Here is a 27,411-nt window from a genome sequence, read left to right on the forward strand (position 1 = left end):
AACCTTTTGAACCACACAGGGAGTCCCCATTAATGGGGAAGGGGTATTATTGTTATTGGTCATTGTTATTTGTAGTGGCATTAGAATTAGTATTATTGGTAATGAAGAAACTGAGACTCAGAGAGAAAGGGCAGCTTGAGCAGGACCCCACAATTCAAATAACAGGATTGCCACTGTTTGGGGGCTCTTTCCCCAGAACAGAGGGGCTCCAGCTCACCCACTCACCCACCCTGAGGGTTTCTCTTTTGGAAGCTCTGATCTTTTCAACAGAGGTCATCTGTGCTCTGCAGAGAAGCAGAGATGTGGATTTCTTAAGTTTCCTTTTGTGGCTAAGGCGTGGCACCTCTGTCAACTCTGCTAAAACAGCAGGCAAACACTGCCACTCAAATGGTGTCTTTATTCATACTTGTGGACATTTCCCATGGGGAATTGTTGAAGGGAGAGGAGAGGAAGGCTGAGCAGGGCGCCACGGCTTGGTTTTCCTCCATCCAGTGGAGGAAGTGATGGGCGAGGCACAAACTAAATACGGTGAACAAGGGAACCATCGCTATGGGGGCTGAGATGCATCGTGCAGTAACTTCAGACAACCTGAGCCCTTCTGTCCAGAAATACAAGTTCGAAGTGGAAAAACAAAACGGTCAAAATAAACAAACAAAGTGCATAAAAAGCAAATGGCTAATGTCTGGAAGATTCTAAGGCAGCCAGCAGTAAGAATCCAGGTGTCTGGGGTGGCCACCTGGCCATGCCGCTATCCCACTGCCCCACGCCTGGCCAGGCTGTTGGGCCACCAGTGGCCTCTTGAGACAGTCTCAGTTGGCTCCGAGGGTGCTGAGAGCCACAGAAGGTTGTGGAAAGAGAAGACCCTGAAGATGGGGCAGCACCAGGGCAGCCCAAGGCAAGGCTGCCTTGAGGATATCAAAGCATCTTTTGGGGGTGGCTCTTGAGGGCTAGTGGGATTGGAGGGAGAAGGGGCAGATGGAATGGGTATAATCAGCACCTTTCTTTAGGCCCAGGGTGGGGCCGCTCTCCAGAATCGTAAATTACCAGGTGGAAGTGAGAATGCTGATTAAGGACAGAGCTGGAGGTGGGGCTGCCAGGCCCATCTGCGTCCTTCCCTGGTGCTCAGGGCCCAGTGTGTGGAAGGTGATGGAGATGGAGGGCCTGCAGGAGCCGGAGGCGTCAGCTCAGCAGCCCAGCCAGTCCGATTTGATGCTTCCAAACTTGACAACCTTCAAACTTTGGTTTTCCAGCTTCAGGTAATATGCTTCCTTGAAGAAGTAGCTGTGACCTGAGACAAAGAAAGGAGAGAGGGTGTGACCACCCCATCCTCAGGCATCCTGGTGCACATAAGGCTCCTGGGAGCTTTGAATGTCCGCCTGGCATAGGGAGGAAGCTTTTAAACCAGAGAAGACACCCTGGGCTGAAGGAGGGGCAATGGCAGCAAAGGAAGCTCTTTGAGTTCCTGTTTTCTATAAGATGGTATCATGGATTGAATTATGTCCCCCCCAAAAATGTGTGTATCAACTTGGTTAGGCCATGATTCCCAGGAGTGTGTGGTTGTCCTCCATTTTGTGATTGTAGTTTTATGTTAGCAGGATTAGGGTGGGATTCTTATACTGCCCTTACTCAGGTCACCTCCCTGATTCAAGGTAAAGGGAGTTTCCCTGGGGTATGCCCTGAACCACCTTTTATCTCTCAAGAGATAAAAGGAAAGGGAAGCAAGCAGAGAGCTGGGGACCTCATACCACCAAGAAAGAAGCCTTGGGAGCAGAGAGCATCCTTTAGACCCAGGGTTCCTGCACAGAGAAGCTCCTAGTCCAGGGGAAGATTGACGAGAAAGACCTTCCACCAGAGCTGACAGAGAGAGAAAGCTTTCCCCTGGAGCTGATTCCCTGAATTCAGACTTGTAGCCTACTTTACTGTGAGAAAATAAACTTCTCTTCGTTAAAGCCATCCACTTGTGGTATTTCTGTTATAATAGCACTAGATAACTAAGACAGGAGGGGATGAAGATATTAACCGCTTAGGGCTTGTTGTCGAGATTAAAGTAGATAATACATGCTGTTGTTAATAATAGTAACAGCGCCCGGGCAACACAAGCACTTCACACATATCAGAGGTAGCAAACCAGGAGGCTTCCAGCCCTATCAGGCCCATAGATGAGTTTTATTTGGGTCATCTGTTGCCATCGAGTTGATTCCAACTCATAGTGACCCTTTAGGGCTAGAACTGCCCCATAGGGTTTCCAAGGCTGCAATCTTTATGGAAGTAGATTGTCACATCTTTCTTCCATGGAGCGGCTGGTGGGTTTGAACCACTAACCTGCGGTTAGCAGCCGAGCACTTAACCACTTCACCACCAGGGCTCCTTTATTTGGCTTACACATTTTTTGGTATTATTGTCGTTTTGTTGTTGTTATGTTGCTAACATGTAAACATCTAGAAATTTCAAATGAAAATACAGAATTCTGGCTTCTCATTAAAATGACTAGAATATCTAACAACACTGGGCCCACATCCTTGCAGGGCAGCAATCAGCAGAAGTTGCGAAGCAATTGTCCCCTGTAGATGTGCTTTCTGGTTCATCACAGACCCCACCGTTCCCTATTGTCTGCCCCTGCCTGCTTCACTCTTTTGTGATACCTGTCTGGCCTCTATAGGCTTTGGAATTTATAACTCCTGGCATAATCTTATTTACTTCTTTTAGAACATGGGCACATAGTAGGTGCTCAACAGAGGTTGAAGATAGTCCTTAACCTTGCACCAGATTGTATACTGAGTTTTGTTTTGTTTTGTTTTGTTTTGTTTTTTTGAGTTCTGTAAGACCTTTAGCTACTGGAGGTCAAGGCTATGTCCTTAGCACATGGTAGGGATTCAAAAAATCTTTATAGAATTAATTTAATTTAATTCTCTTCTAAAAAGCCAAACCAGACTCACTTCTAGACCCTCAAGAACTCACAGAAGCCTCCTAGGGCATATGGTCCTCAGATTCCAAATTCTATCCCTCACTGACACTGGCTGTGTTTTATTCAGCAAGGGACCAGATGCAAATTGAGTTAAGTGGGAGATCTTTGCCACATCAGCAAGAGAGCATGAGGAAGTTTGTCCTTTCTCAAATGGAGACAACCTTTGCTAATGGGAGGCAGTCACAAGGCCTCCTGTGGAATCCAAAAGGGCCTGGGTTCGACACCCGAATGAATCCAGGGCACAGGGCCCAAGCTCCTGGCCCCATGCATGCCTCCTCCTGCCCTCCCTCTTTTTGGCTCCAGTCCTGGCAGCTGTGAGGGGCCCCTCTCTGGGTCTTACTGCCTGGATCTGGGCCAAGGAGCAGAGGTCAGGGGGCTGGACGCCTGCCCAGCACCAGGCTGAAGGGGCTAGCTTGTTTTTCTGGGACTGCCACAGGCCTGCCCTACACAATGAGGGAGTGTGTGCTTGCAAGCAGCCAGGCCTTGGAGGGGGAGGGGAGTCCTAGAAAGCGGAAAAGGACTTAGGCAGCTCACCACCACCCTGCAGGTCCACAACGGCGTCCAGATTATCAGGGACAGCGTTCCAGGCATCTGCGATGAGCTTGGGGAAGCCAGGATCCATTTTCTTCTTCACTTCATTGTACCTGCAAGGAAATGGACATGGTGAGCCAGCTAGCCTCTCTAAAGGCCACCCCTCTCCAATCCTGGCACGGGAGGGCCCAGCAGATGGCTCCTGGGTAGACCCAGGAAGCCAGAGTGGCTCCTCAGTGTAGTGGCCAGCTGTCATGGAAAGGCCATGAGGTCAGACCTGGATCTGAGTCCCAACTTGACCACTTATTAATTTCAATTGTCCATGTGACTTTGGACAGTCACATAAAAATAAACTTGTAATAACAGCTAACTTATGGAGCACTTTCTACATGCCAGGCAATGTGTTAAGCACTTTCCATACACTTTATCATTCAATCCTTATGACAATCCTCTGACCCAGTTATAACCATAATCCCATTTTACAGACCGAGTCTTAGAAAAGGCATCCAGCTTCCAAATGACAGTACAACTCAGGCCAGTCTAGTTCTAGGGCAACCATACTACTTAAGCCTCAGTTTTTCCAGCTGTAAAATAGGGTTGTTGCATGCATTAAATGAGATAGATAGATTGATCGATAGACAGACAGACAGACAGATAGATAGATAGATGGCTGCTATTGAGTTGACTTCGACTCATGGCAATCTTGTGCACCACAGAATGAAACACTGCCTGGTCCTGCATCGTCCTCACAATTGTCAGCTTGTTCCAGTCCATTGTTGTGGCTATTGTACCAATCCAAGGATCTCCCTCACCCTAGTTGGCCCTCTACTTCACCAAACATGATGTCCTCCCTAGAGATTGATCCCTCCTGATGATGGGTCCAAAGTAAGTGAGTTGAACCATATTCTGTTGTGGCCTGTAAGGTTTTCATTGGCTAACCTTCAGAAGTAGACCACCAGGACTTTTCTTCCTAATTAAATGAAATGGCACGTGCAAAGTGCCTGTCCCATGTCTGGCCCTTAATAGATACTTGAGAAATGTTGATTCCAAACTCTGATCCCTAATGTATTGCGGGGAACACCTGGCTAGTAGCTTAGGGATTGGGTCCTGTCGCATCATTCTTTGATTGCTGTTTCTTCATCTGTTGAGTGGAGATGACAATCCTGGCTTTGCTGACCTACTGGGAGATGATCACGGCTGGGACAGTGAGGTTACGATGCCGGGTGGTGTGTGAGTTTAACAGGCCTGTTAGTCATGGGGTGGACCTGCTGCCACCTCGGTCCCAGCCACAACTCTCCGGGTGTATAGTTATCCTGTGCCCCTCCTTTACTTCCGGTTAATACTTTGGGCATGAGTTAGCGTGTTCTTCTCCCTGGCTAGCAATACCTCTGTCTTTTTTACATCTTGGAGAGTTTTTTTAAATGCTGCTGTCACTTTTATACCTTTGCTTCTCCACTGACACTCAACCTATTATTCTACAGATATTTAATGTACTCCCAGTATGTGCCTGTGGATATCAGGGGAAGCAAAAAAAAGTCTTGCCCTCATGGGGTTAATTCTCTAGATAACTCTGGGTTTGATCCCATTCCAGTGACAGCCAAGCTGTCCTCTAGTGTCTCATAGCTGCCTCTCTTCTTCTGGAGTTTTCCATGGCTGATATTTTGGCAGTAGAACACCAGGCCTTTCTTCTGAGGTGCTTCTGAATGGACTCAAACCTCCAACCTTTCAGTTAGCAGCCTAGCAAGTTATAACTGTTGGCACCACCCAGGGACTCCTGCAGATACCACACAGGGCCAATTTCCTCAAGTTCATTAACCACTTCCCCTGGGAGAGAGATCTTTCTCCTTTGGGAATTCAGCCCAGAGGTTCCCATGGGCCCTGCAGGTCTGCTCCTTTTAGGGAAGGCTCACTGAGATTCCTCTGTAGAGCAGGCAGTCCTGGGCCCCGGCTTTTGGAGGTGGGCTTGCTGCAGAAAAGACAGGAAGACAAACAACCTGCCCAGAAATGCAGCAAGGCACTGCCTCAATGTCCAAGCGTGTGTCAGCGTGTGTGCGCATGCTCACATCCACACACGGGTGTGTATGTGGCCATCTTTGGGTGCAATGGTGGGCAATTCCATGATGCATTCATAACTCAAAGCACTACGCACTACGGCATTAATGAGTCTCAGATTCAAGCTTCTGTTGATTCTGTGGCTCTCAGTCAATGGTTTAAGATTCAGAGACTCAAGTGCTTACAATGCTGGGATGCCATTTGCAGTACGTTGCATGCCTTCCAGGGCTCTGGAGCCTGTGGGCAGAAAGCCCACTCCCTGGTTTCCTGGTTGGCTGTTTCCTTTCTGGAGATATCAATCAGCTTAAGTTGTTAAGTGTCTTAGCTATATGTCTGGAATTCCATCCTGACATAGACAGGCCTGGGACATAAACAGCTTCTGAAAACAGAGCAGCTGGGGGGGGGGAGGTGTAGCAGGGGAGGGTACGCGGGGGAGAGAAAGGCCTTGGGAAAGAAGCGGAATTATTTCAGAGTGGCAGACAAAGAAGCGGAATTATTTCAGGGGTGGCAGACAAAGGCCCACAAGGGCCTAGATGCAGTGGCAGCCCCAGAAGGAAGGTGGGAGGTAAAAGATACCCTAAAAGTTTCTATCCCTTTCCCAGGGACCAATGACCCTGAGAGTATAGAGGAAGGGACACTGGGTTGGAAGACAGGGGAAGCAGTTATAATCCTGACTTTGTGACCAACACACTGCATCATCTTAAGAAAGTTATTTAATGTCTTTGTACCTCAGTCTCCCCATCTGGAAAATGGGGAAAATTACCATCAAACTCTCAAGGTTTGGGCCTCCTCCTACTGCTCACTCCTGGACACTGGGCTCTCTGAGCTCTTAACCCTGACCATAGCCTCTCAGAGCTAGACCCTTCCCTTTTAGATGACCTGGAGCAGAGAGCTGCCTGCTTCCAAACTGCCCCCCCGCCAACCAGTTTTTGCCCACAGCCATGGGGCCCGTTGCAGGTGCTAGAGGCTCAGTGCTCTAGCACTCACTTGGGCCTGTGGTCTGCTGGTATACCCGTCTCTCAGTCTTCATCTTATTTTGCTCTCTCTCATCCCTGCCTCCGCCACTATCTCTTGGGACCCCATTATCTCAGTATAGTGAGGATTAACATGTTCTCTGGGAGCTAGAATGAAACCTGCCATTACCTGGCTATGAGACTTAAACCTAGTTACTTAACCTTTCAGAACCCAAGTTTCTTCATCTGTAAAATGGGAATAAGGGTAATAATAATATCCACCTCACAGAGCTTTTGGAATAGTAGCTGGCACATAATATCCGTGGCAACAAATAACTCTATTTTTTATTACCCTTTTCTTCAGTGAGGGTGTCCCTGGGAGGTACAAGTGGTGAACACACTTGGCTGCTAACCAAAAAGTTAGAGGTTTGAGTCCACCCAGAGGTGCTTCAGAAAAAAGACTTGGTGATCCACTTCCAACAAAATCATTGAAAACCCTGTGGAGCACAGTTCTACTCTGACACACATGGGGATGCCATGAATCAGAGTCAACTCAATGGCAACGGTTTTTTTGTTTTTTTTTTTCCTTTAGTGAATCACCTGAAATGTGAGGCTCCAGCCCAGACAGGCATGGGTACAATCAAAAGACTTCTGAGAAAGGAGAAGGGATTCTGACCTGAACCGTACCAGCAATGTGCACAAGAATAAGTCATCCTTTGGTGGCTCCTCAGAGGGGCTGTGGCCCTACAGGTTAGAGGCCAGAGGAGGGGCATCCGTGGTCCACCAGCCTCCAAACTCAACCCCAGAGGCATGGAGCCACGTGTCTTCCTCGCCTATCTCTGCACAGCCACCCCATGGCTTACCTCCAGAACTTGTCCCCAGCAAAGATGTATGTCTTCTTATTCTTGCTCCAGTTAAAGGCAGCATCTACTTGTTGGACGTCAGGGGGCAGCCCCAGGCTGGTCAGAGGCTTGGGGTACCCGCGCTCCAGGGTGCTGGCTGAATAGACCCAGTACTCATTCCCTGAGGTGGAAGCAAAGTGACACACTGTGTTGGTGGTATATACGAAGTCCCCCAAGCCAGCCTGTTCCTCCCGTCATCTGTCTCCCAGGGGAGCCCCCCGAGGCCACTGGTTTGTGGCCACCGGTTCGTGCTCACTCTGCACATGTTAGGGGGCTGGGTGTAGTGCCCAGGACCAGGGCTCATATGTGATTCTACACATAGGTTACGGAAGGGGCTGGCCGAGGGGAGCAGACCCTGCCCACGCTCCGCTCACCAAGCCATGCGTTCTGGGTTTGCCAGGAATCAGAAGGCTTGAAAAAGAATTGAAAAGGAAATGAGATGTTTGCTACGTGGGTCAATGCTATTCAATGCTGGGTCTCTGAACCAATCTCCCAGATGAATCCCATGCTTTGCAAAGGATGGTTGACTGAGTGGATCCACAAGGAGTTGGATTAACCACAGGTGCCGAGAAAATGTGGTCTGGGAGGGGGAGTGGGCCTGGGAAGGTGCAGAGCCTGTGGGGCTGAGGGCCACAGCAGGACCCTTCCAAACACCTGCAAAAAACACAGTCTTCTCCTCTTGCGGGGCCTCGTACACAGCGTCAATCTTCTCCGGGAGCTCAGGCCAGAACGTAGCCACCAACAGGGGTCCCATGGGTTTGTCACGCCGTGTCACTGTCCGCCACATGAACCTGGGGGTGGGGAAGGGGACACAGGAAATCACGCTTTCAGTTACTCGGCAGCTCTGACCACAAACACCTCCCAAGCCCACTCAGGCACGTTCCAGCGACGATTCCCTGGGAGGGAAGGCAAGGCCAAAAGAAGGTCAGAGAAAGACCAGAGAAAGGGCAAAGTCCTCCTCTGCAAGATGCCAGGGCTGAGAAACAACCCCCATCCCCTCCCCACCTCCTCCAGGAAGCCTTCCCTGCCTACCTCTCTCCGTACTGTGCTCTCCCACCCCTGAGCCTCTCGAAATCACCAACGAGTGACTGGAACAATAGTTTGTTCTTTAAAAAAAATAAATGTCTTATCTCTTCTCCTAGACAAGAAACCACTTGAGGCAGGGAATAATGGTGCTCAAAAGAGCATTTCCTGAGTTGAAATGAAATGGATTCATGCCATTTGGCAAGAGTAAGAGCCATCACGTACTGAGGGCCCATGACTGGGAAGCACTTCATGTATCTTGTGTCATTCAAGTCTCACATTACAAGAGAATATCCACTCTTGATGGCCTATTCAGCCTCCTTTTCCCCCACTGCCTTTTCCCACAGAACCCCCAGAATTATGATCCATCCTTCCCCCTGGTGACCCTAGTCCCCATTCAAGGAGTAGATACTAATTAATCTCAGCCACCGGTTCTCAAATTGGGGTCCCCAGACCAGCAGCATCAGCATCCTGGGAATCCCTGAACTGGGGGGCTTCTGGGCAGCATTGACATCTATTCAGTGCGGGTTTGGATATTCAAAGTCAGATGGTACCTGCCTTCTCATTATGTTTTCAGTTTCATCTCTCTGTGTATTCTTGTCTTCCCTTCAAGTCTACAAACCCTGTAAAGAGCGCGGCAATTGCACCCCAGCCCCTAGCCAGTGCCTGGGGCAGGAGAGGCCCCACACAGACATTTGTGGAACACCTTCTAGCTTCTCTGTTCCTCCCTTTAAACACCACGAACTTTTCACATCTCCGTGCCTTTGCAGGTGTCTCGCATTTCCCTCTGTTTCCATCACCCTCCCAACCTGCTGCTGCCATCACATCTATCAAAGTCTTGCTAAGTGCTGCTTCATCTGTGAAGCCTTCCTTGATTCACGAGTAGAGAACGAGTACCTCTTTGCCATATGCCCACAAAAGCATTTTGCTAACGCCTCTGCAACCACGTTCCTTTCATCCCGCCCTGTGTTACTCTCAGTTCTCTAGGTCTCTGTTTCCCAAACCAGACTGGAGATGCTCAAATTTTAATGTGCATCAGACTCATTTGAGTAATTTGCTAAAATGCAGATTCCCGGGGCCCACTCCCAGAGGACCTGGGGGACAGAAACCCACACTTTTAATTTATGCTCCAGGTGGTTCTGGAATAGCTGACCCATGGACCTCTCTTTGAGAAACACTGATCTAAACATGAAGCACAGCCCTGTCACCATCCCACCTCAAGCTCCTAGAGCATAGCGGTTTTGGCACACTGGATGCCAAATAATTATCCGTCGATGATAACAGCGAATATGAGTGAACACTTACCCTATTTCAGGTATTGTTCTAAGCACTAAACTCATCTAATCCTCACAACAGCCACCATAATACAGGATCAAATATTAGCCACATTTTTTTTATATACCAGGAAATTGAGGAACAAAGATCAAGGAGCCCTGGTTGTGCAATGGTTAAGCGCTCAGCTGCTAAATGAAAGGTTGGCAGTTCAAATCCATCCAGTGGCTCCATGAGAGAAAAACCTGGCAACCAGCTCCCATAAAGATTACAGCCTAGGAAATACTATGGGGTAGTTCTAGTCTGGCACATGGGGTCACGATGAGTCGAAAATTGAGTCGATGGCACCTAACAACAACAACAACAACAACAACATGATGGCTCAGCTAGGAAGTAGCAGGTCCGAGATTTTAACCCAGATAATCTGACTCTAGAGCCCATGCCCTTAACTACCACGGCATTTTTACTCAAATAATGTGTATGTTGGATGTTTAGCCAACTGCATGACCCCCTTGTGCTTTGTTTTCCTAAATGCCCTACTAGCTTTATATGTGTGGGTACGTTATCTACGTGGGAGTGTTATTTGTAAAAATGCAGTATACTCAACAGATGGATAGATGGATGGATGAATTGATGGATGGATGAAGGATAAATGGATGGAAGACAGATAAATGGTGGACAGACCTAGATACTACGTGTAGTCCTAGATACTACATGCCATTCTCCAAGAGGAATGGGGCAGTAGGGTGAGCCTCAGCCCTTGGTTGACTGAGTGGGGGCTGTGTCTATAGCATGAATATCACTGACTCTCTATACCCTGTTATCATTCCACACCTGGAGCAATTTGGTCATTTGAGGTTGAGGCTATTTCAGAGGCCTGTGATAAACTGAATTACTGTTCCCAAGTCTATCCCTATTTTAGAATTATATATCCACATGATTGTGCAGTACCACTCCTAGCAGAGGTGTTAGAGTTGGCCACGTGATTTGGATCTGCCAGTGGAATATTCTCAAACATGTGAGTGGAGGTTCTCAATGTGCTTGTGTGGTTTAACTTTTCTGCCATCTGCCAGGAGTAGCCGCTAATGCCAGAAGAATGAGTGACATGCAGAGCAGACCTGAACCCAAACTGCAGCCCAAAGCTGGCACCCCAGTGGACCCACAGACTAGGAGGGAGCAAAAGAAATGCTGCTGTTTTAAGCCACTGAGATTTGGAGGTTATTTGATATGCAGCAAAAACTCTAATACAAGGCCATTCCGAGATGCTCCCGTGGGGTCCTCTGCAAGATGTGAGGGAACACAAATAATGGATGAGGGACAGAGGACAGAGGGCAGGGAAGACACTCACCGGTCCTTGAAGAAGAAGATTTCCCCACGGATCTGAGCGACGCCATCAAAGGTAATGTCCTGTTTGCAGATCTCGGGAGTGACGGGTCCCAGCGTGGGGGTGGGGCCGGTGCCAGTGCCAGCGTCAGGGGAGCCCCCTGGAAAGGACACCTGATCTCAGACTCTCCCCAGCTCCAGGGACCTGCCCACCAGGCTGAGCCCCAAGGCTGCCCACCCAACCTGCCGAGGGTCAGAAGAAACCACATTCTGGCCTAAGGCATGCACAGGTAAGACAGGGAGAAGAAGCCTGGGCTTGGACCAGAAACCAGAATCCCATGGCCCTGAGCCCTTCACAGACACTCTTCACAGGCCTCTCCCGAATCAGTCCTCTCTGCATCACTCAGAAGTAACATCATTACTTCCCTTACACACACGAGGAAACTGAGGTCCAGAAAGGTTGAATGACTTGCCCAAGAATTTGAATCCAAAATTCAGGCTCTTGAGCCCACAAGAGTGGCAGGGCAACTGGGGAGCCATTCATGCATCTGGTGCCAGAAGTGTGACAATTTCTTGAGGATGAGCCTTTACTCCTCATGATAACCAGGCACATTCTGGAAGTGGGGAAACTGAGTCCAGAGGGGTCAAGACTTGCTCAAGTTCTTGCAGCTGGTGAGTGGTGGTAGAAGCACTTGAACCCGAAGCCTTTCAGAGCTTCTTGCTCCAGATCGCAGGTTCCTTCCTAAGTCCCATGTTCCCCAAATGTCATCATTCAAACACCACTTTCACTATTTTGAACTGATCTAGGTACTGTCAATAACAATATATATATATGTATATAAACCTGTTAAACCCATTGCTGTTGATTCCGACTCATAGTGACTCTACAGGACAGAGCAGAACTGCCCCATAAGGTTTCCAAGGTTGTAATCTTTACGGAAGCAGACTACATCTTTCTCCTGTGGAGCGGCTGGTGGGTTTGAACCGTCCACCTTTTGGTTAACAGCCGAGAGCTTAACCACTGCACTACCAGAGCTCCTTATGTATATGTGTATGTATATATATATATGTGTGTGTACGTATATGAATATATATATACACAGCTGCAAAAGCGGGAAACTGTGTAAGGCAGAAACCCATCAGAGAAGGAAAACGCAAACATTTTCCACTCATATAGTGATAGAAAAGTGTTAAGACTGCACCCTGTCATAGGCCGAAAACTTGGAAGATCCAGAAAAATAAGGAAGTCCTATTAAGTTCCAGCTCTCCCAGGTATCACTGCATGTATACACATGAACTTACTTTTTAAACTCTAGCCTCATTATAAGCACCAATAATCTATAAATCAAGGGTTCAAGGAACTAGTATTATTTCTATCATTTGTTACAATAAAAGCGCAATTGTGAAAACTACAAGCTTTCACCACGTATTAGTCATCTGTCTAACCCAGGGTGGTCCTTCTACATGGGGGGAAATTCTGCCCTGTACTTTGCTAACTCTCCTGGATTTGAAACCCAACTTGGTCGCTTAAACCTGTGTGCCCTGGGGTCAGAAAGGTCCCCTTTCCAGGCCTCAGTTTACCCCCCTGGAAAATGGTGACCCTGTTTCTGTTCTGCCTGCCTCGCAGAGTGGCTCTAGGAGACAAGAAGGACACGGATATTGGTGTTTGGAAAGGAGAAAGGCTACCCAAGACGTCCCTTGGAGTGTTGCTTTGAGTCTCCTAACTCCCCCCACCCCAACCAGGCCAACACTCCTGCCTCCTGCCCTGGTCTCCTTCAGTCCTAGGTCGATGGGGCTTGGCTGGTTCCCATGCCCTAGGCCTCTACCCCAGGCAGCCTCCTAGATCCCCACCCAGAGGCCCCCAGGCTGACATTTACCATAGAGCTCTTGAATGCCCTTGATGTCATCTTGGGACAGGCGGAAGTTCTTGGTGTAGGTGTAAATGGGCGCCATCAGGGCTCCAGGGTCCTCCGAGTGCTCCAGCCCCATCGCATGGCCAAACTCGTGGGCTGCCACGAGGAACAGGCTGTACCCTGAGGGTCACGGGGGTGGAGGGGAGAAAGATGGGGAAAGATGAAAGGGGAATCCAGACCTGGCCCCAGTTTTCGAGGCCTTTGGGGGCATTCTTACGGTGGGGCTGAGAGCCCTGGAGGTGGCCATTATGTACTTTCCTTGTCCCAGGAGTTCTGGGGTTAATAGACTATGACCAACTATCACTCTCAAGCAGGGCCAGCCAAAGTCCCTTTGGCCCTTTCCGGCACGCTGCCCACGTGCCACAAAGGAGGAGGACAAGTAGCTCCTGCCAATCCTCTACTTAAAGTCCCATTTGTTAAAAAGTGAGTTTCTTGCAGTGAGTTTCTGTTTATGGCGATGGGAAATTTGGCACCAATGAAGCAGAATGGTTGCACAACATGATTCATGTAACTGAAATCACTAAGATGTACCCCTGAAAAATGCTGAATCTGCAAATGCTGGGTTATACATATTTTTACAACAACAATTTAAAAAAAAAAATTGAACTTCCTGGCGTCTGGTGTTTCTCGATCAAGATTAGGGACAAAACCAACTCCTCAGAGTCCCAAAGCAGTAAGAGAGTAGCAATAAGCTGGCCCCTGGGGGCCACCATTTGTGCTCCAGGTAAAACAGTAAAAACCCTTCTCACTTGGAGTGGGTGCCTAGGCTCAGCTCCAGGCAGCTGGCAAACCTATGTCACCCCATCACCAGCTCTGGAGCCTCAAGCTGTCCAGGCAGATGGAGGCTCCCACCTTAGGTCAAAGGCCGGAGCGGCACAGGTAAAGTCAAGATGTGCCCTAGTATGGCACTCGATCGGGAATAAGAAAAACTCTCTGGCCAGCCTCTGTTGGTTGGCATTCTGCAAGTTCTAACTCACTGCTAGAAAAAAAATAAAAGCAACACAGAGGGGCGGCCAATCTAATTCTGGCAGAACCTGGCCCACCCTCTCACCTGGCCAGGCTGAGCCATTAGGGAGCTCTGAGTGAATGGCCCTGAGCCCTGCAGACTGGGCAGGGCACGGTGCCCCAAGTTCCCCACTTACGGCACAGGCCACACAGTGGAGTTACAGGCTCTCTCCTGGTCACTCTCTTCTGGAGGGCAGAGAGCTGTCCTAGACACTGTGTCCTCAGCACCCAGCACTAACAAAGGAGCCACTGCTCAGAACTTGGCAGAAAACAGTGCTGCTGCGGCTGGGAGAGGGCCTCGGGGCTCTGCAGTGGGACCTCTCTGCCACCGGCGTGGGCTTAGAGCAAGGATGAGAACATCCTTCTCCCCTCTCTCCTGCCTGAGGCCCCTGCTATTTGCTGGTGGGGTCGAGAAGGACGTTGCTCTAGCTTGGCCTGCCAGAGGGCTGCCCATCCAGCTCCTGGAAGGTGTCTCTTCATCGGAGTGGGAATGTCTCTTGGGAGAATCATTGCTCTGGAGCAGAGTAACCTATGCGCAGAAATGGGACAATTTTGGGGGTAGAAACCACACTGCCTGGAAGGGTGATAGAGAAGGAAGGGAGCAATGTCCTTAGGAATGAGCAGAATCTCTTCAGGAGAGATTGGGGGCAAGGTCTCTGCCCAGGTGGCAGGGGGAGCAGTGTCCCTGTCAAGAATGTGTAGGGCCTCACCCAAGGTGGGATCTCATTAGGGCGGGTGGGCCTGGGGGTGATGTCTGTGCTTGAGGTGCCTGAGGTCTCAGTCAGGAAGGGTTCTCTGGCCAGGAGGCAGTGGGGGTGGGTGTCTTTGTACCTTGGTCGGGGCAGAAGCCCCACTTGCGGTCATCATCGTAGTTGCCCGTGGTTGCGCACCACATCTTCCCGTCATTGCGTCCGGTGCTGGTGCAGCTCTCGTGCTTGTTGCCCAGGAAGGTGAAGGGGAAGACACATGGGGCACCTTCTGAGTTCCCGCCGACAGTTGACATGGCTATGGGGTTAGGGACATGGGTCAGGAGGCACCAAAGGCTCTGAGGTCACCACCAGGGAACAATGACATGCCGCTGGCATTAGCAAACCAAACTTGCTTGAACAGGGACTGCTAGGAAATGTCAGGGCTGGCTGAGCTCTGGCTTCCCCATCTGTGAAATGGGCTAGCATTGGTCCCTACACACTGGATTGTTGTGGGGCAGGGGACACAATGTGTAGGGACCGATGCTAGCCCAGTGTCAGGGCCAGGATTCAAACCCAGGCAGTCAGATTCCAGAGCTATAATTAGCCTCCCAGGGATGGGCGCCAGGGGTCTAAGGTAAAGGGAGCTGATAGTACAAAGCTGATGGTGCCAGCCTGCTCCCCCACACTGAAAGCTTCCTCAACAGGGGTCCATGGGATGCTGCCTCCACATCTCCTGCATAAAGCAGGCACTCAGTAAATACATGCTGGAGGGCAAGGGGAGGTGGCAGTCCTTATGGAAACACAGGCTGAAAGATAGAGACACAGGCTAGGACAAAGTACGACAGGGAAAAGAGAGGCAGAGAGAAATGGCCTTCAGGAAGACTGAGGGAAAAAGGCCATGGTCAGTGGAGGGTCCTGGGACTCGACATCCAGGCACCTCAAACTCGGCCGCACTGGCTGCTGATGCCTGACATCCTGATTCCGGTGCCCATGCTGATCCAACTAAGCAGCTGCTAAGCATTCTGACTAGCGCCCTGTGCTGGGGAAGGAGGATGGTGACTCTTGTGGGTTTCCTTTCAGAGACAGAGTGCTGGGGCACACCCACCAGTCTCTGGGCAGAAGCCATACTTCTTGTCGCGGTCGTAGTCGTCGGTGGTACCACACCAGCGGTAGCCATCCGTGCGGCCCTCGGTGGTGCAGCTGTTGTAGGACGTGCCCTGGAAGCGGAACGGGAACTTGCAGGGCTGTCCGTCAGCATTGCCACCCATGGTGAACAGGGCTGGGGAGAAGAGAGAGGGAGGATGCGTGTGAGAGAAAGGCCACCTCCAGGGGCCATCTGGGCACCTTCGCAGGCACAGAGCTGCTGGCCACCAACATGCTAACTTGCACCAGCGACACTGGAGTGTTGCTAAAATATTAAAAATCCTTTATACTGATTGGTAGGTCCCTGGGTGGTGCAAATGACTTGCACTTGACTACTAACCAAACAACGGAGCCCTAATGGTACAGTGGGTAAGAGCTATGTCTGCTAACCAAGAGGTTAGCAGTTCAAATCTTCCAGCCACTCCTTGGAAACCCTACGGGGCAATTCTACTGTGTCCTATAGGGTCACTATGAGTCAGATAACTAACCATAAGGTTGATCGAATACACCCAGCAGTGCCACAGAGAACAGTCATCGAAAACCCTATGGAGCACAGTTCTACTCTGAAACACATGGGGTCACCATGAGTCACAATCAACTCCTCGAGGACCATAGGTTTGGTTATGTTTATAAAAAAATACTGGTTGGTAAATAGCTGCATCTCTGAGCTCCAAGGAGCACTATCTCTGGCGCCAACCCAATCCCTCCCCCAAGACCTTCTGGACCTCCAACACTGAAATGGTTAACACCTGGCACACAGCAGGGGGCCTCCAGGACCCTGCCCCAGCCCCAAAGTTACTGTCTACTCTGCCTGGTCCCCACCCACATTGTATGGATTGCTAACTCCATTATCCATGGTTGGCAGGACTGAAAGAGTCTTCCATTGACAGGGAAACTAAGTCTTTGAAAAAGTTGGCCCTGAGACTGCTCATGGCCACATAAACAGAAGAACTAGATAAGGCTTATAACTGAAACTATCAAAACAAAAAACGAAACCAAACCCGTTGCCAGTGAGTCAATTCCAACTCACAGCAACCCCATTATCACAGAGGAGAATTGCTCCATAGGGTTTTCTTGGCTATAATCTTTACAGAAGCAGATCTACAGGTCTTTCTTCGGTACTGCCACCAGGTGGGTTTGAACTGCCACCCTTTCGGTTGGTAGTTGAGCACAAACCTTAACTGAAACTATAAAACACACTAATTCCAATCTCTCGCTCACTCATGCTGTCTCCAACACACACACACAAACAGGAAAATCTTCATCTCCTTCCAACCCTAGGCCCTTTCCTGGGTGGCCCTGCTTTTGATCCCTGCAGGAGGGAGTGAAGGAGAGGAGGGGGAGGAGGAGGTGTCTTTGGGAACCTTTTATACACACTCCAGGCTCCCACTTTGACTTCCCGAAGGCAGGAGTCCTGATTGAAGAGTGAGGGGGCAAGGGTCGGATTCAGACTCTGGGCTTGTCCGTCTTGGGTTCCCTCCCACCCCGTTATTCATCCTAAACCTACAAAATGGTGTGTTTCTGGAATTGCCAGTGAGCAAAACCACAAGTGCGTAACAAGGACCATCTGTGCACAGCAGCGCCAGAGGTGACCTCACCAGCCGCCATTAACTCCACCACAGCCAGAATGGAGCCCAGTCCCTAGTCCCCAACTCAGGATTCAGGGTCCCTATCCTCACTGCTCCCATCCCTCCAACCAAGAGACACTCTCCTGCAACCCCGGAAACAATAGCACTAAGGGAAGAGACAAAACTGAGGCCAAATGCCTCAGTGGCCTCAGAATGGGGAAGGCAAGGTGTTAACGTTGACTAAGTCAAGCCCCTGCCTCCAGTCTCCCAACAGCTGCATTTCTACCACCCTGGGTAGGAAGCCCGTCTCCTCTTAGATCCTGTCCCCAAAGAGAATGGAGAGAAGCAGACACTGACTCAGCAGTCAGGAGGGGCTGAGTAATGAGAACCCCGATCCCAAGCCCCAAACACATGCATGTTGTGCGTACTTGCCTCTGGCTAAAGGCCAGGCAAGTGCTGGCTAATGTTCAGTGCAGGGCCAAACCCTGCCCAACTTATCAACTACAGCTCTGTTTCCACTCTGTTATCAAGGCAGTCTATTTCAGCTAGAGGGGCTGACTCATGGAAGGGTTAACTCTACCCGATTCCCTGCTGGGAAGTACAAGATACAGAAACTATTTTTATTTTAAAAATCCTGACTTGTTAAAGGCCGCAGTGACTGAAGCTCTTACTTAATACAAGGCTTATTGTTGTTAGTTGCCATGATGGTGACCCCATGTGTACAGTGTAGAACTGCTCCAAAGAGTTTTCAAGGCTGTGACCTTTCAAAAGCAAATGATCAGGGTTTTCTTCCAAGGCTTCTCTGAGTGGGTTTGAACCATTAACCTTTTGGTTAGTAGTCTAACACTTAACCATTTGCACCACCCAGTGACTCCATAATACAAAGCTTAGCTTTGGTAATAAAAATGTAAAGAGGAACACAATTAACTAGCTTTCTGTTAATTGTGTCATGATGGTTGGTGCTCAGTATTCAGTCATGATGGGGTCAAAGAGATTCACACATATGTAAAATAACATAGCCAACAAGAAGATACATGTTATGGATTGAATTAAAAAAAAAACCCTTGCCATTGAGCCAATTCCAACTCATAGCAACCCTACAGAACAGAATAGAATTGCCCCATAGGGTTATAGGGTTTTCAAGGCTGTAATCTTTATGGAGGCAGGCTGCCCCACCTTTCTCCTTTAGAGCAACTGGTGGGTTTGAACTGCCGACCACTCAGTGAGCAGCTGAGTGCTTAAACACTGCACCACCATGGCTCCCACTAGGAGTAGGGTAGGTCCTAAACCTAATCCCTTCTGTGTGGCATCTTATGAAAAGAGCAGAATGGACATAAGCACACACACAGGGAGAAGACAGACACTATGTGAAGACCCTTCTACAAGCCTTTACCTTCAACTTGCAAGGATTGCCAACAGACACCAGAAACCAGGAGAGAGGACCACAGGAGGAATCAACATGGCTGAGACCCTGATTTGAAGTTTTAGCCTCCACAAGTGTGAGAAAATAAATTTCTGTTCTTTAAAACTACCCACTTGTGGTATTTTTTGTTACAGCAGCACTAGGTGACTAATACAGCATACATAGGCTAAAGAATCTTTATGGGGTAGGGGAGAAAGAAGTACTTAGGAAAAATGTTGGATTTTTTCCCATTTTCCCCAGATATTTTGGGCTTTCAATCTCTAGAATCATCAAATATAATGACTTGATGAGTGTGAAGTTATACACACCCACCAAAACCAAACCCACTGCCATCAAGTCCCTCCCACTATGCAGTTACATATACTGCCTTTTTATTATTTAGGATTATGAGGTGTGTCAAGGATATTTTAAAAAAGCATTGAATGTGTATGTCAACACCCTCACCCCTTTTTAAAACTCTCCTTTCACACGGCCTCAAAATAGCTGAAAACTTTGTCTCAAGCACTGACAAACACACACACACACACACACACACACACACACACAAATACTGAGTCAAGCCTACTGCCTTTACCAAGACACAGAGATGCTAGACAGACTGGAGGGACAGGAAAACAGACAGAGAACAAGAGAGGCAGATGAAATAGCCCCCATGCCCAGACACACACACACACACACACTCACACACACACACACACACACACACACTCACACATTAGTGGAGTCAGCATCAGAACCAGGGAAATGGCTGAAATTCCCCAGGTCAGGGTTTCCCAGTCAGTTTGGGCACCAGCTTTGGTCTCTGAGTCCTGACTCCCAATCCCACCACCAGGCTTTTGATCCATCCCCAAGCCTTTCCTCAAGCTCTTGAACCCCGAATCTTGGCTGGTGTGGATAGAGTGGTTCTTGAGAGGGCCAAATATGTAGTTCTAAGTTCATTCTAATGCACGTTACGAAAAAAATAATCAGCACATAAAACCCGTGATTGCAGAAATATTATTGCTAACAGCGAAGCTTGAAAAAGTGAACTGACTGACTAAAAGATATGAAGTAACTGATGGCACAGGTGAGAGGAATACAGAGACAGCTCAAACAGGGAGGGTGGGACCTGAATGAAGGAAGACAGGGGAACACTGTGGAGACTAGGAGTACCAAGCCTGAAGACATGGGAAGCCCAGGGCCAGGCCAGAATACTTACCTTCGTGGGGACAGAAGCCGTACTTGCCGTCCTTGTCGAAGTTGTAGGTGGTGGAACACCAGAGGAAGCCGTCACTGCGGCCCGTGTCAGTGCAGCTGGTGTACTCCTTGCCACCAAACAGGAATGGGAACTTGCAGTATTCTCCATCGGCGTTCCCGTACTTCACACGGACCACTGAGGGGCAACACAGAGGATAGATGGTGAGCGGCCCAGAGGCTGGAGGGTGCACCTCTCTGGGCCTTTCTTTGGAGACCAGGGTTCTGACTCTTCCAGGTGTGTGACCCCCTCCCATCTCTCTGGCTCCATCTCAGCAAATGAGGATGCCCAGGGTTGCGAGGGAAGCCGTAGTCCCTGCTGCTAGGTGACAGGGAGGCATGCAGGGGACTGGAGAGGAGGCTTGGCATGCAGCCAGTCACTTTCTTACCCTGCCCTTCTCCCAGGGTCCACAGCTCATCGTCGTCAAAGTGGGAATCTCCCCCAACTCCAGGGCCTGGGGCGAAGGCGTGTGCCAGGAGTCCGTCCTTGCCGTCAAATGGGTACCCATCGCCATGCTCTGCAACACACACAGGATCTCGGCTTCTAGATACCCCAGCTGGGCTTCAAGACCCATCCACACCCCGTCCATGGTTGGAGCCCTTTAGCCCACCTAGCATCTGTCCCACCCCACCCGCTTGCTCTCTTGGGCTTACCCAGCACTGGAAAAGAAGGGAGTAAGTAGAGATTTGATGACTTGGCTGTTACCATCCTGTGGTCTACAGCAATCCTTTAAGTTTACATGGCCCCCAGTATCTATATGACTTACCTTCATTGTCTACACTACCACCAACCCACCTTACCTACCCACATACCACCAACGTTGCCACACCAGTGTCCTCACCACTCACCCTCATGTCTACATTGTCCCCGGTGTTTACACCATCTACCTTCATGTCTACACTGCCCCCTTGGCCATATCGCCTACCTTCATGTCACACTACCCCAATGTCCACAACACCAAAACCCTCATGTCCACTTTGCCACCAAGGTCCATATCACACCCACATGTCTACACTGCTGCCTGTGCCATACACCCTCACAGGGTCTACACCACTTACCTTCATGTCTACACTACCACTAGTGTTCCTACCACCAGCCCACATGTTAGCCTTTACTCCAGGGTCTATGCCACTCACTCTCATGACTATACTGCCCACCTTCCCGGGCACAGGTCCTTGGTGACTGCCAGTGTTATAGCACTTCCGAGGATGACAGAAATGCTCTTCATGCTGTCCAGTTCAATAGTTACTAGCCTCATGTGGCTACTGAACATTTGAAATGTGGCTAATGTGACTAGAGATTTGAATTTTAAATTTTACTTAATTTTGATTCATTTAAATTTAAACTTAGCCCTGTGTGCAGAGTGACTACCATGTTGGACTTCTGGTATGCACTCTCTCCAGGGTATACCTCCATGTCTCCATCATCTGCCCTGACAACTGCATGGCCCTACACTTACCCCATCTCTACTGCCTTCAGCATCTGCACCTTCTACTCTCCTATCTAAGCCCTTCTCAGCATCTCACCACCTCTCTAATGCCCATGTTGCCCTCTCGTGTCTACAACGGCCCCCCTGCTGGCCTCTCTTCCACCTACCCCAGCGGCCAAAGTTGATCATGATGTCAGCCTCTCCATCGTGAATGCGAGAAAACCGCAATGGGGTCACGTCACTCCAGACTTGGAAGGCTCGGGCGAAGGCATCGTCCACTGTCTCAGGGTCCAGATCAGGTGTGTAGCCAATGATCCTGGGGGTGGCAGAAATGTGTGTGAGTAGGCATGTGTGCGTATGAGTGTGCACACAAGCACATGGGTATGGGTGCATATGAATGTGACTGTGTATGTTTGTGTGCAAATGTGTGCATGTGAGCGTGCATGAGTGTGTATGTGTGAGTGTTCATGAGCATTTGTGTGTATGTGCGCAAGTAGAGGTGTGTACAAGTCAAGAAGAGTTCACTCGGAGAACAGCCCTCCCAGAATGCCTCCTTGCGGGACCATGGAGTCCCTAACCAGCCAGCATTCTCAGGTCCTCTCTCAGGAGTCCCATCCCTCACTTTCACCTGGGCGAAGGGCCACACAGAGTGCATCATGGGACCCAGGGCAGAGATCTCATCCTTGGAATCCTGAACCAGCCATACAGGGAAGAGCTGTCAAGCTGGGAGAGTCCCCACAACTCAACAAGCAACCAACCATTGCATTTCCTCTGCTTCCCCTACAGTGACCCCATCTAATAATTATAATAACTAACGCTTATTATGCTCTTGCTATATGCCAGACACTCTGAAATCCCCCTTGTATATGTGACCTAGCTTCAGTAGTAGAATTCTGGCCTCCCATGTGGGGGATCAGGTTCAATTCCTGGCCAATGCACCTCACACATAGCTACCACCCATCTACCAGTGGAGGCTTGTATGTTGTTATGATGGCGAACAGGTTTCTTTGGAGCTTCCAGACTAAGATGGACTAGGAAGAATGTTCTGGCAATCTACTTCCAAAAATCAGTCAGTGAAAACCCTATGGATCACAACAATCCAATCTGCAACCAATCATGGGGACAGGACAGGACTGGGCAGCGTTTTCATTCCATTCTGCATGGGGCTGCCATGCTTGAGTTGCCATTTTGCCAAGGCTCAGAGAATTGAAAAGTAAGTCACCCAATACCCCACAGCTGGTAAGTGTGGGACTCAAACTGGGTAAGATGTCAAACTCTCACAAAAGATACCTATGGGTCCCCAGAGTGGAGAGAAGGTGAGGCCCATGGATACTCCTTGGCCCTCAGCCCACTGACCCCAGGCATGATGGCCCTGCCTCCCTCGGCCCTGCCTTGGCACCTGTATGTGATCTGGTTTTTGTCCCACTTGGGCTTGCGGGGGAAGAAGTTGTAGTTGGCTACATCGGGGTTGCCACAGCGTGGTTTCCTCATGGTCTCAATGGTGCTCTGGTCAAGTTCGCCTGTCTGGGGCAGTCCAAAGAACTTCTGCATCTTCTTCAGCGTGTCCTTCAGCACAAACAGGTTGCAGCTCTCTTTGGGACAGCCATAGAAGGTGTTCAGGTATTGCTGGAAAACACGAGCACCCCCAAGGCACGTTAGGATGGCACAGTATCGACATGACAGGCCGCAGCCAAACCCCATAGCCCAGACAGGGCATGTCAGGGGCCTAAGGGTCAGAAAGCCTGGGCTCCAAAACCAGCTCTGTCACTAGCTGAGTGACATAACACCTGTAGACCCAATGGCTACCATGTTGGGTGCTTACTATAGATGCCCAGGCACTGAGATCAGCATGTATCAACTCATTTAATGCTCACAACGTTCTATAACATAATTTTTATTACCATCCCATCTTACAGAGGAAGATACTAAAGCACAGAGAGGTTAAGAAACGTGCCTAAGATAAGAAAGCTCACAAATAGCGGAACTGGAATTGGGTCCAAGCAATGTGCTTCCAGAGTCCATGCTCAGAGCAGTGATTCTCTACCACCTATTTTACCTCCGTCATCTCATTTAATCTGGATTATTCTCCTCCCCTTTCTTACATGGAGACTCAAAGGCTATGTGCATAGGCTCTGGCAGCAGACAGATTTGGGTTCAAATCCTGGATCTGCCATTTCCAAAAAGAAAATGGTCCTGCCGTTGTGCTGTGCTGCTTGTTCTGTCTAACCTTAGGCCAAAACCAAACAAGCTCTGGCAGAGGTTCAGAGACCGACCAACTCATTTATTTATTCCATAAATACTTTTTGCTATGTGCCTCGTGCCAAGCCCTGTGCTAATGGTGGGAATAAATTGGTGAACAAGACAGGCAACGTTTCTGGTCTTTCAGGTCTAAATTCTATGCAGGAAGGCTGACGTGAATCACAAATAAATGCACAATTAAATATGTGATAACTGCTGCACTGGAATGGGGAAAGGGCCAGAGGACCTTATGGCCAGGGCACTATCCTTGTTCCAAGGGGTGGTTAGGGAAGGCTCCCTTGAAGACTTGAAGGGAAATTACCTGAAGGATGGCATTTATGCTAACAAGATGAGGGGGAGGGAGATAATAATAACAGCAACAATGGCTAAGGCTTATTGAGTGCTTACCATGTCCTAGGTGCCCTTCTAAGTGCCTCAGATATTACCTTTCCTTTAACATTGACATAGGTACCATTGTTCTCCCCATTTTGCAGATGAAGAAACTAAGACTCAGAAAAGGTAAGTCACTTGCCCAAGATGACTAGGTCAGTTGGTTGGTGGGTGCACACCTAGATTTAAAGCCAGGCAGTTTAAGTCAGAGCCCATGTTCTTATGCAACTCCTCTAGGCAACAGGCACTCCCACATACTCTTGAGGGTGCGGGGACCCAGAGAAGTCTGCCATTGCTCCACAGCTCTGCTCTCCTCCCCAACCAACAAGCACATCATCCCCAGACCCTTGAAAAGGTCCTCTGGAGGCTCAAATGGCTTGTGCTCAACTACTGACATAAAGATTGACTGTTTGAACCTACCCAGCAGCACCAGGCTACTAACCTAAAGGCTGGCTGTTCAGACCCACTCACTAGTGCAGTGGAAGAAAGGCCTGGTGATCAGCTTCCATAAAGATTACAGCCAAGAAAACCCGATGGAGCAATTCTGTTCTGTAACACACGGAGTCACCATAAGTCAGAATGGACTCCACTGCAGTATGTTTGGGTTTTTTGGTTTAAGAATGTAGGGAGTACTGAGCGCTCTGACTGGGATCACAACAGAGGGTCCCGGACAGAGCAGAAGAAAAACTTAGAACAAAAAAATCAAATTAATAAAAAAGACCAAACTTACTGATTCGACAGAGACTGGAGGAACCCCCGAGACTACGACCCTAAGACACGCTTCTGACCTGGAACTGAAGCAGTTCCCGGAGACCACATTTCAGCCAAACAATTCCTGGAGATCACCTTTTAGCCAAACAATAGACAGGTCCATAATATAAACAATAGCACCCGAGAGCAACATGCTCCTTAGAACAATCAATTATACGAGATCAAAAGGGCAACATTTGCCCAAAAGCAAAGATGAGAAGCCAGGAAGGGGCAGAAAATTCCGCAAAAGGAAACGGGGAACCCAGGTTGGAAATGGAGAGAGTTCTAACACATTGTGGGGAATGCAACCAACGTCATGGAACACTTTACATACAAACTATGGAAAGGGAAAATAATTTGTTCCATAAACTTTCACCTAAAGCACAATAAAAAAATTAAAAAGCAGAAGAAGAATGTAGGGATGCCTCCCAACTCATCCATTCACAGGTGGCAGAGGCTTGATGCTGGCAAAGGATAGGGGTGTCACATCCTGAAAAGGAGTGTCCAGGTGGACCAGAGGGCATGGGTGTTCTGTCCTTGGCAGTTTGGGGATGGAGGGGAGAGGATTTCTAGGATGGCTGAGGCAGTAAGAGGCAGATACCCTGTGGGCTGGAAGAAACACCTTGAGGGGCCCTCCAGTGGGAGGAGTTTACAGGATGAGGGGGCAATGCCCTTCAATTACCCCCGCCCCCAGCCAGGCTTTAGCAACTGTGCCCAGGGCTCATGGCTAGCCAGGGGCGCGCTCTCCCAAAACAACATCTGAGCCGCAGCTCGGAGGCCCGCCAAGAGGGAGGGCTCGCTGGCGGCTCTCCGACACCAACAGGGCGCAGTCCACCCCCGCCCCACGCGCCAGGGCCCTCCAGCGCCTTCCCCTCACTGTGCCAGTTCTCTCCTTCTGTCCTCCGGCCCTTCGGAGAAGTTCCCGAAGACAAGTTCGAGGAAACTTTCCGAGGTTCGGAGGCCCAACCCTTGACCCTCCTGGCCAACTTGTCCCTCCGGCCAGGCGAAAAACATGAGCTTCCCGCTTCTCTCAGTCTCCAATGATTTGCTTAACGGTCCCCTCGACCTGTTCTTCAAGGCCCCTCTGCAGATGTGCACTAAGGGCTCCCAGACGTCCGCCAAGCCCCGCTTTGCCCCGAGCACCCATCTTCAGGTTTGCGAGTTTTCTCCAATTGTGTGCCAAAGTTCCCCCTTCCCAAAGTGTCGCAGGGGTTTAAAAATCTCCCCCGTTTGTAAAAGAGACCCCGTTAGCTATTTGCCAAAAGCCTACCAAGATATTTAGCCAACCCCCAGATGTGTCCAAATGTTGTTTACCAAATCCGCTCCCCTTCCCAAGTGCCTGGGAAGCTTGACAATGTCCCCGTTATCTGCAAAGGTGGCCCCTTCCAGCAGTTTGCCAAAGCACCGCTCCCCGTTTGTTTCCCGCCTCCGCGCTCACCCTCGGTGGTGTCTTTAAGATTGCCATTGTTTACCAAAGGCCTCCTCCATTTACCAAAGCCCCCTCCCCTGGCTGCAATAGAGATTCCTCGGTTAGTTCGCCAAAGACCCTCCCCGCCAAGCTGTTTTCCGAAGCCCCTCCCCTCACCCTGTGCCCACTCTGCCCCATCCCCCACCCTCGCCTTCTCCAAAGTCTGTCTAAACTTGGCTTGTTGAGGTCAGCGTTGCAACTCACCACAGCCAACTCTTTGTCCGTTTTGGGGGCGACGTCACCGGGGAACTTGATGATGGGCGACGGCGCGGCGGCGGCGTGGCCCAACAGGCAGCCTAGGACACAGAGCGTCCGCAGGGCACCGGCAAGCGCGCCTCGGGCCCCTAGGTTCTCCATCATTATTCTCCCCGACCCCACTCCTCGCCGGGGGGTCGCTGGCTCTGTGCGTGTGGCCGCGTCGCCGCCTGGCTGGCGCCTGCTCCGCGGTGCAGCGCTGCGCTCCAAGGACGCACTCCGCTCAGTCAGCTTTGCTGGACCCGGCTCAGAGACGTATGGTCCGGCCCCGTACCTCAGCCCAGCCGCAGCCGCTGCAGCCGCCTGCTCTCTCTGGTCCTGCCAATCCCTTTATATGTTTAAAGCCCCAGATGCGCAGCCTCCAGCCACCTCCGGAGGAAGTCTGGATGCAGCGGAAACAAGGGAGGGCAGCCGCCAGATGTGGCCGGCTGGGCGGGGAGGGCGCTGGCAGCGCGGGGCGAGGGCGGGGGGGGGGGGGTGCGCTGGGACCCGCCCCCGCCCGCCTCCCCCCACCCTATTCGCCCTCCTCCTCCAGTTTCTCCACCTCTTTTCCCCCGCTGCGGGCTACCCGGGCCTGAGTCCATCATCAGGGCGCGCGTTCCTTCCCCTCGCTCCCAGTCCACCCGAAAATTTCAGGAACTCCTTGCAGAGAATCTTCTGGCGTGACCGCTCTAGACCCTTGACGCCCTGAGGTTGGAAAGCAGCGGTTCTTGGAGGGATGCCCATTGACCTGGACATCCTAGGCTCTCCTCAGGGACATGGGTCAGGAATGGGGAGAGATGATCAAAAATAGATGATCAGAGGCACCCAGTGAACCGAGAGATGGTCAGAGACAGAGCTATTCAGAGATGGAGACAGAGAGACGGAGGACAGAGATGGAATGAG

The 27,411-nt window shown here is 50.1% G+C and overlaps 1 protein-coding gene across 1 annotated transcript; it reads right to left on the reverse strand.

The window, feature by feature from the left end:
• Window positions 1-377: 377 nt before the first annotated feature.
• On the reverse strand, window positions 378-26,932 carry MMP2 (matrix metallopeptidase 2). Its single transcript, XM_003416312.4, has 13 exons — window positions 26,476-26,932; window positions 22,825-23,051; window positions 21,593-21,741; window positions 20,385-20,513; window positions 19,961-20,134; window positions 15,734-15,907; window positions 14,771-14,944; window positions 12,899-13,054; window positions 11,047-11,182; window positions 8,058-8,194; window positions 7,365-7,524; window positions 3,500-3,609; window positions 378-1,288 (listed from the first exon to the last, which is right to left on the reverse strand). The coding sequence occupies exons 1-13, from the start codon at window positions 26,629-26,631 to the stop codon at window positions 1,185-1,187; spliced, it is 1,986 nt and encodes a 661-aa protein (XP_003416360.2). The 5' UTR covers window positions 26,632-26,932; the 3' UTR covers window positions 378-1,184.
• Window positions 26,933-27,411: the final 479 nt, after the last annotated feature.

The sequence above is a fragment of the Loxodonta africana genome, chromosome 21, assembly GCF_030014295.1.
Source record: "Loxodonta africana isolate mLoxAfr1 chromosome 21, mLoxAfr1.hap2, whole genome shotgun sequence".
Taxonomy (NCBI): Eukaryota; Metazoa; Chordata; class Mammalia; order Proboscidea; family Elephantidae; genus Loxodonta; species Loxodonta africana.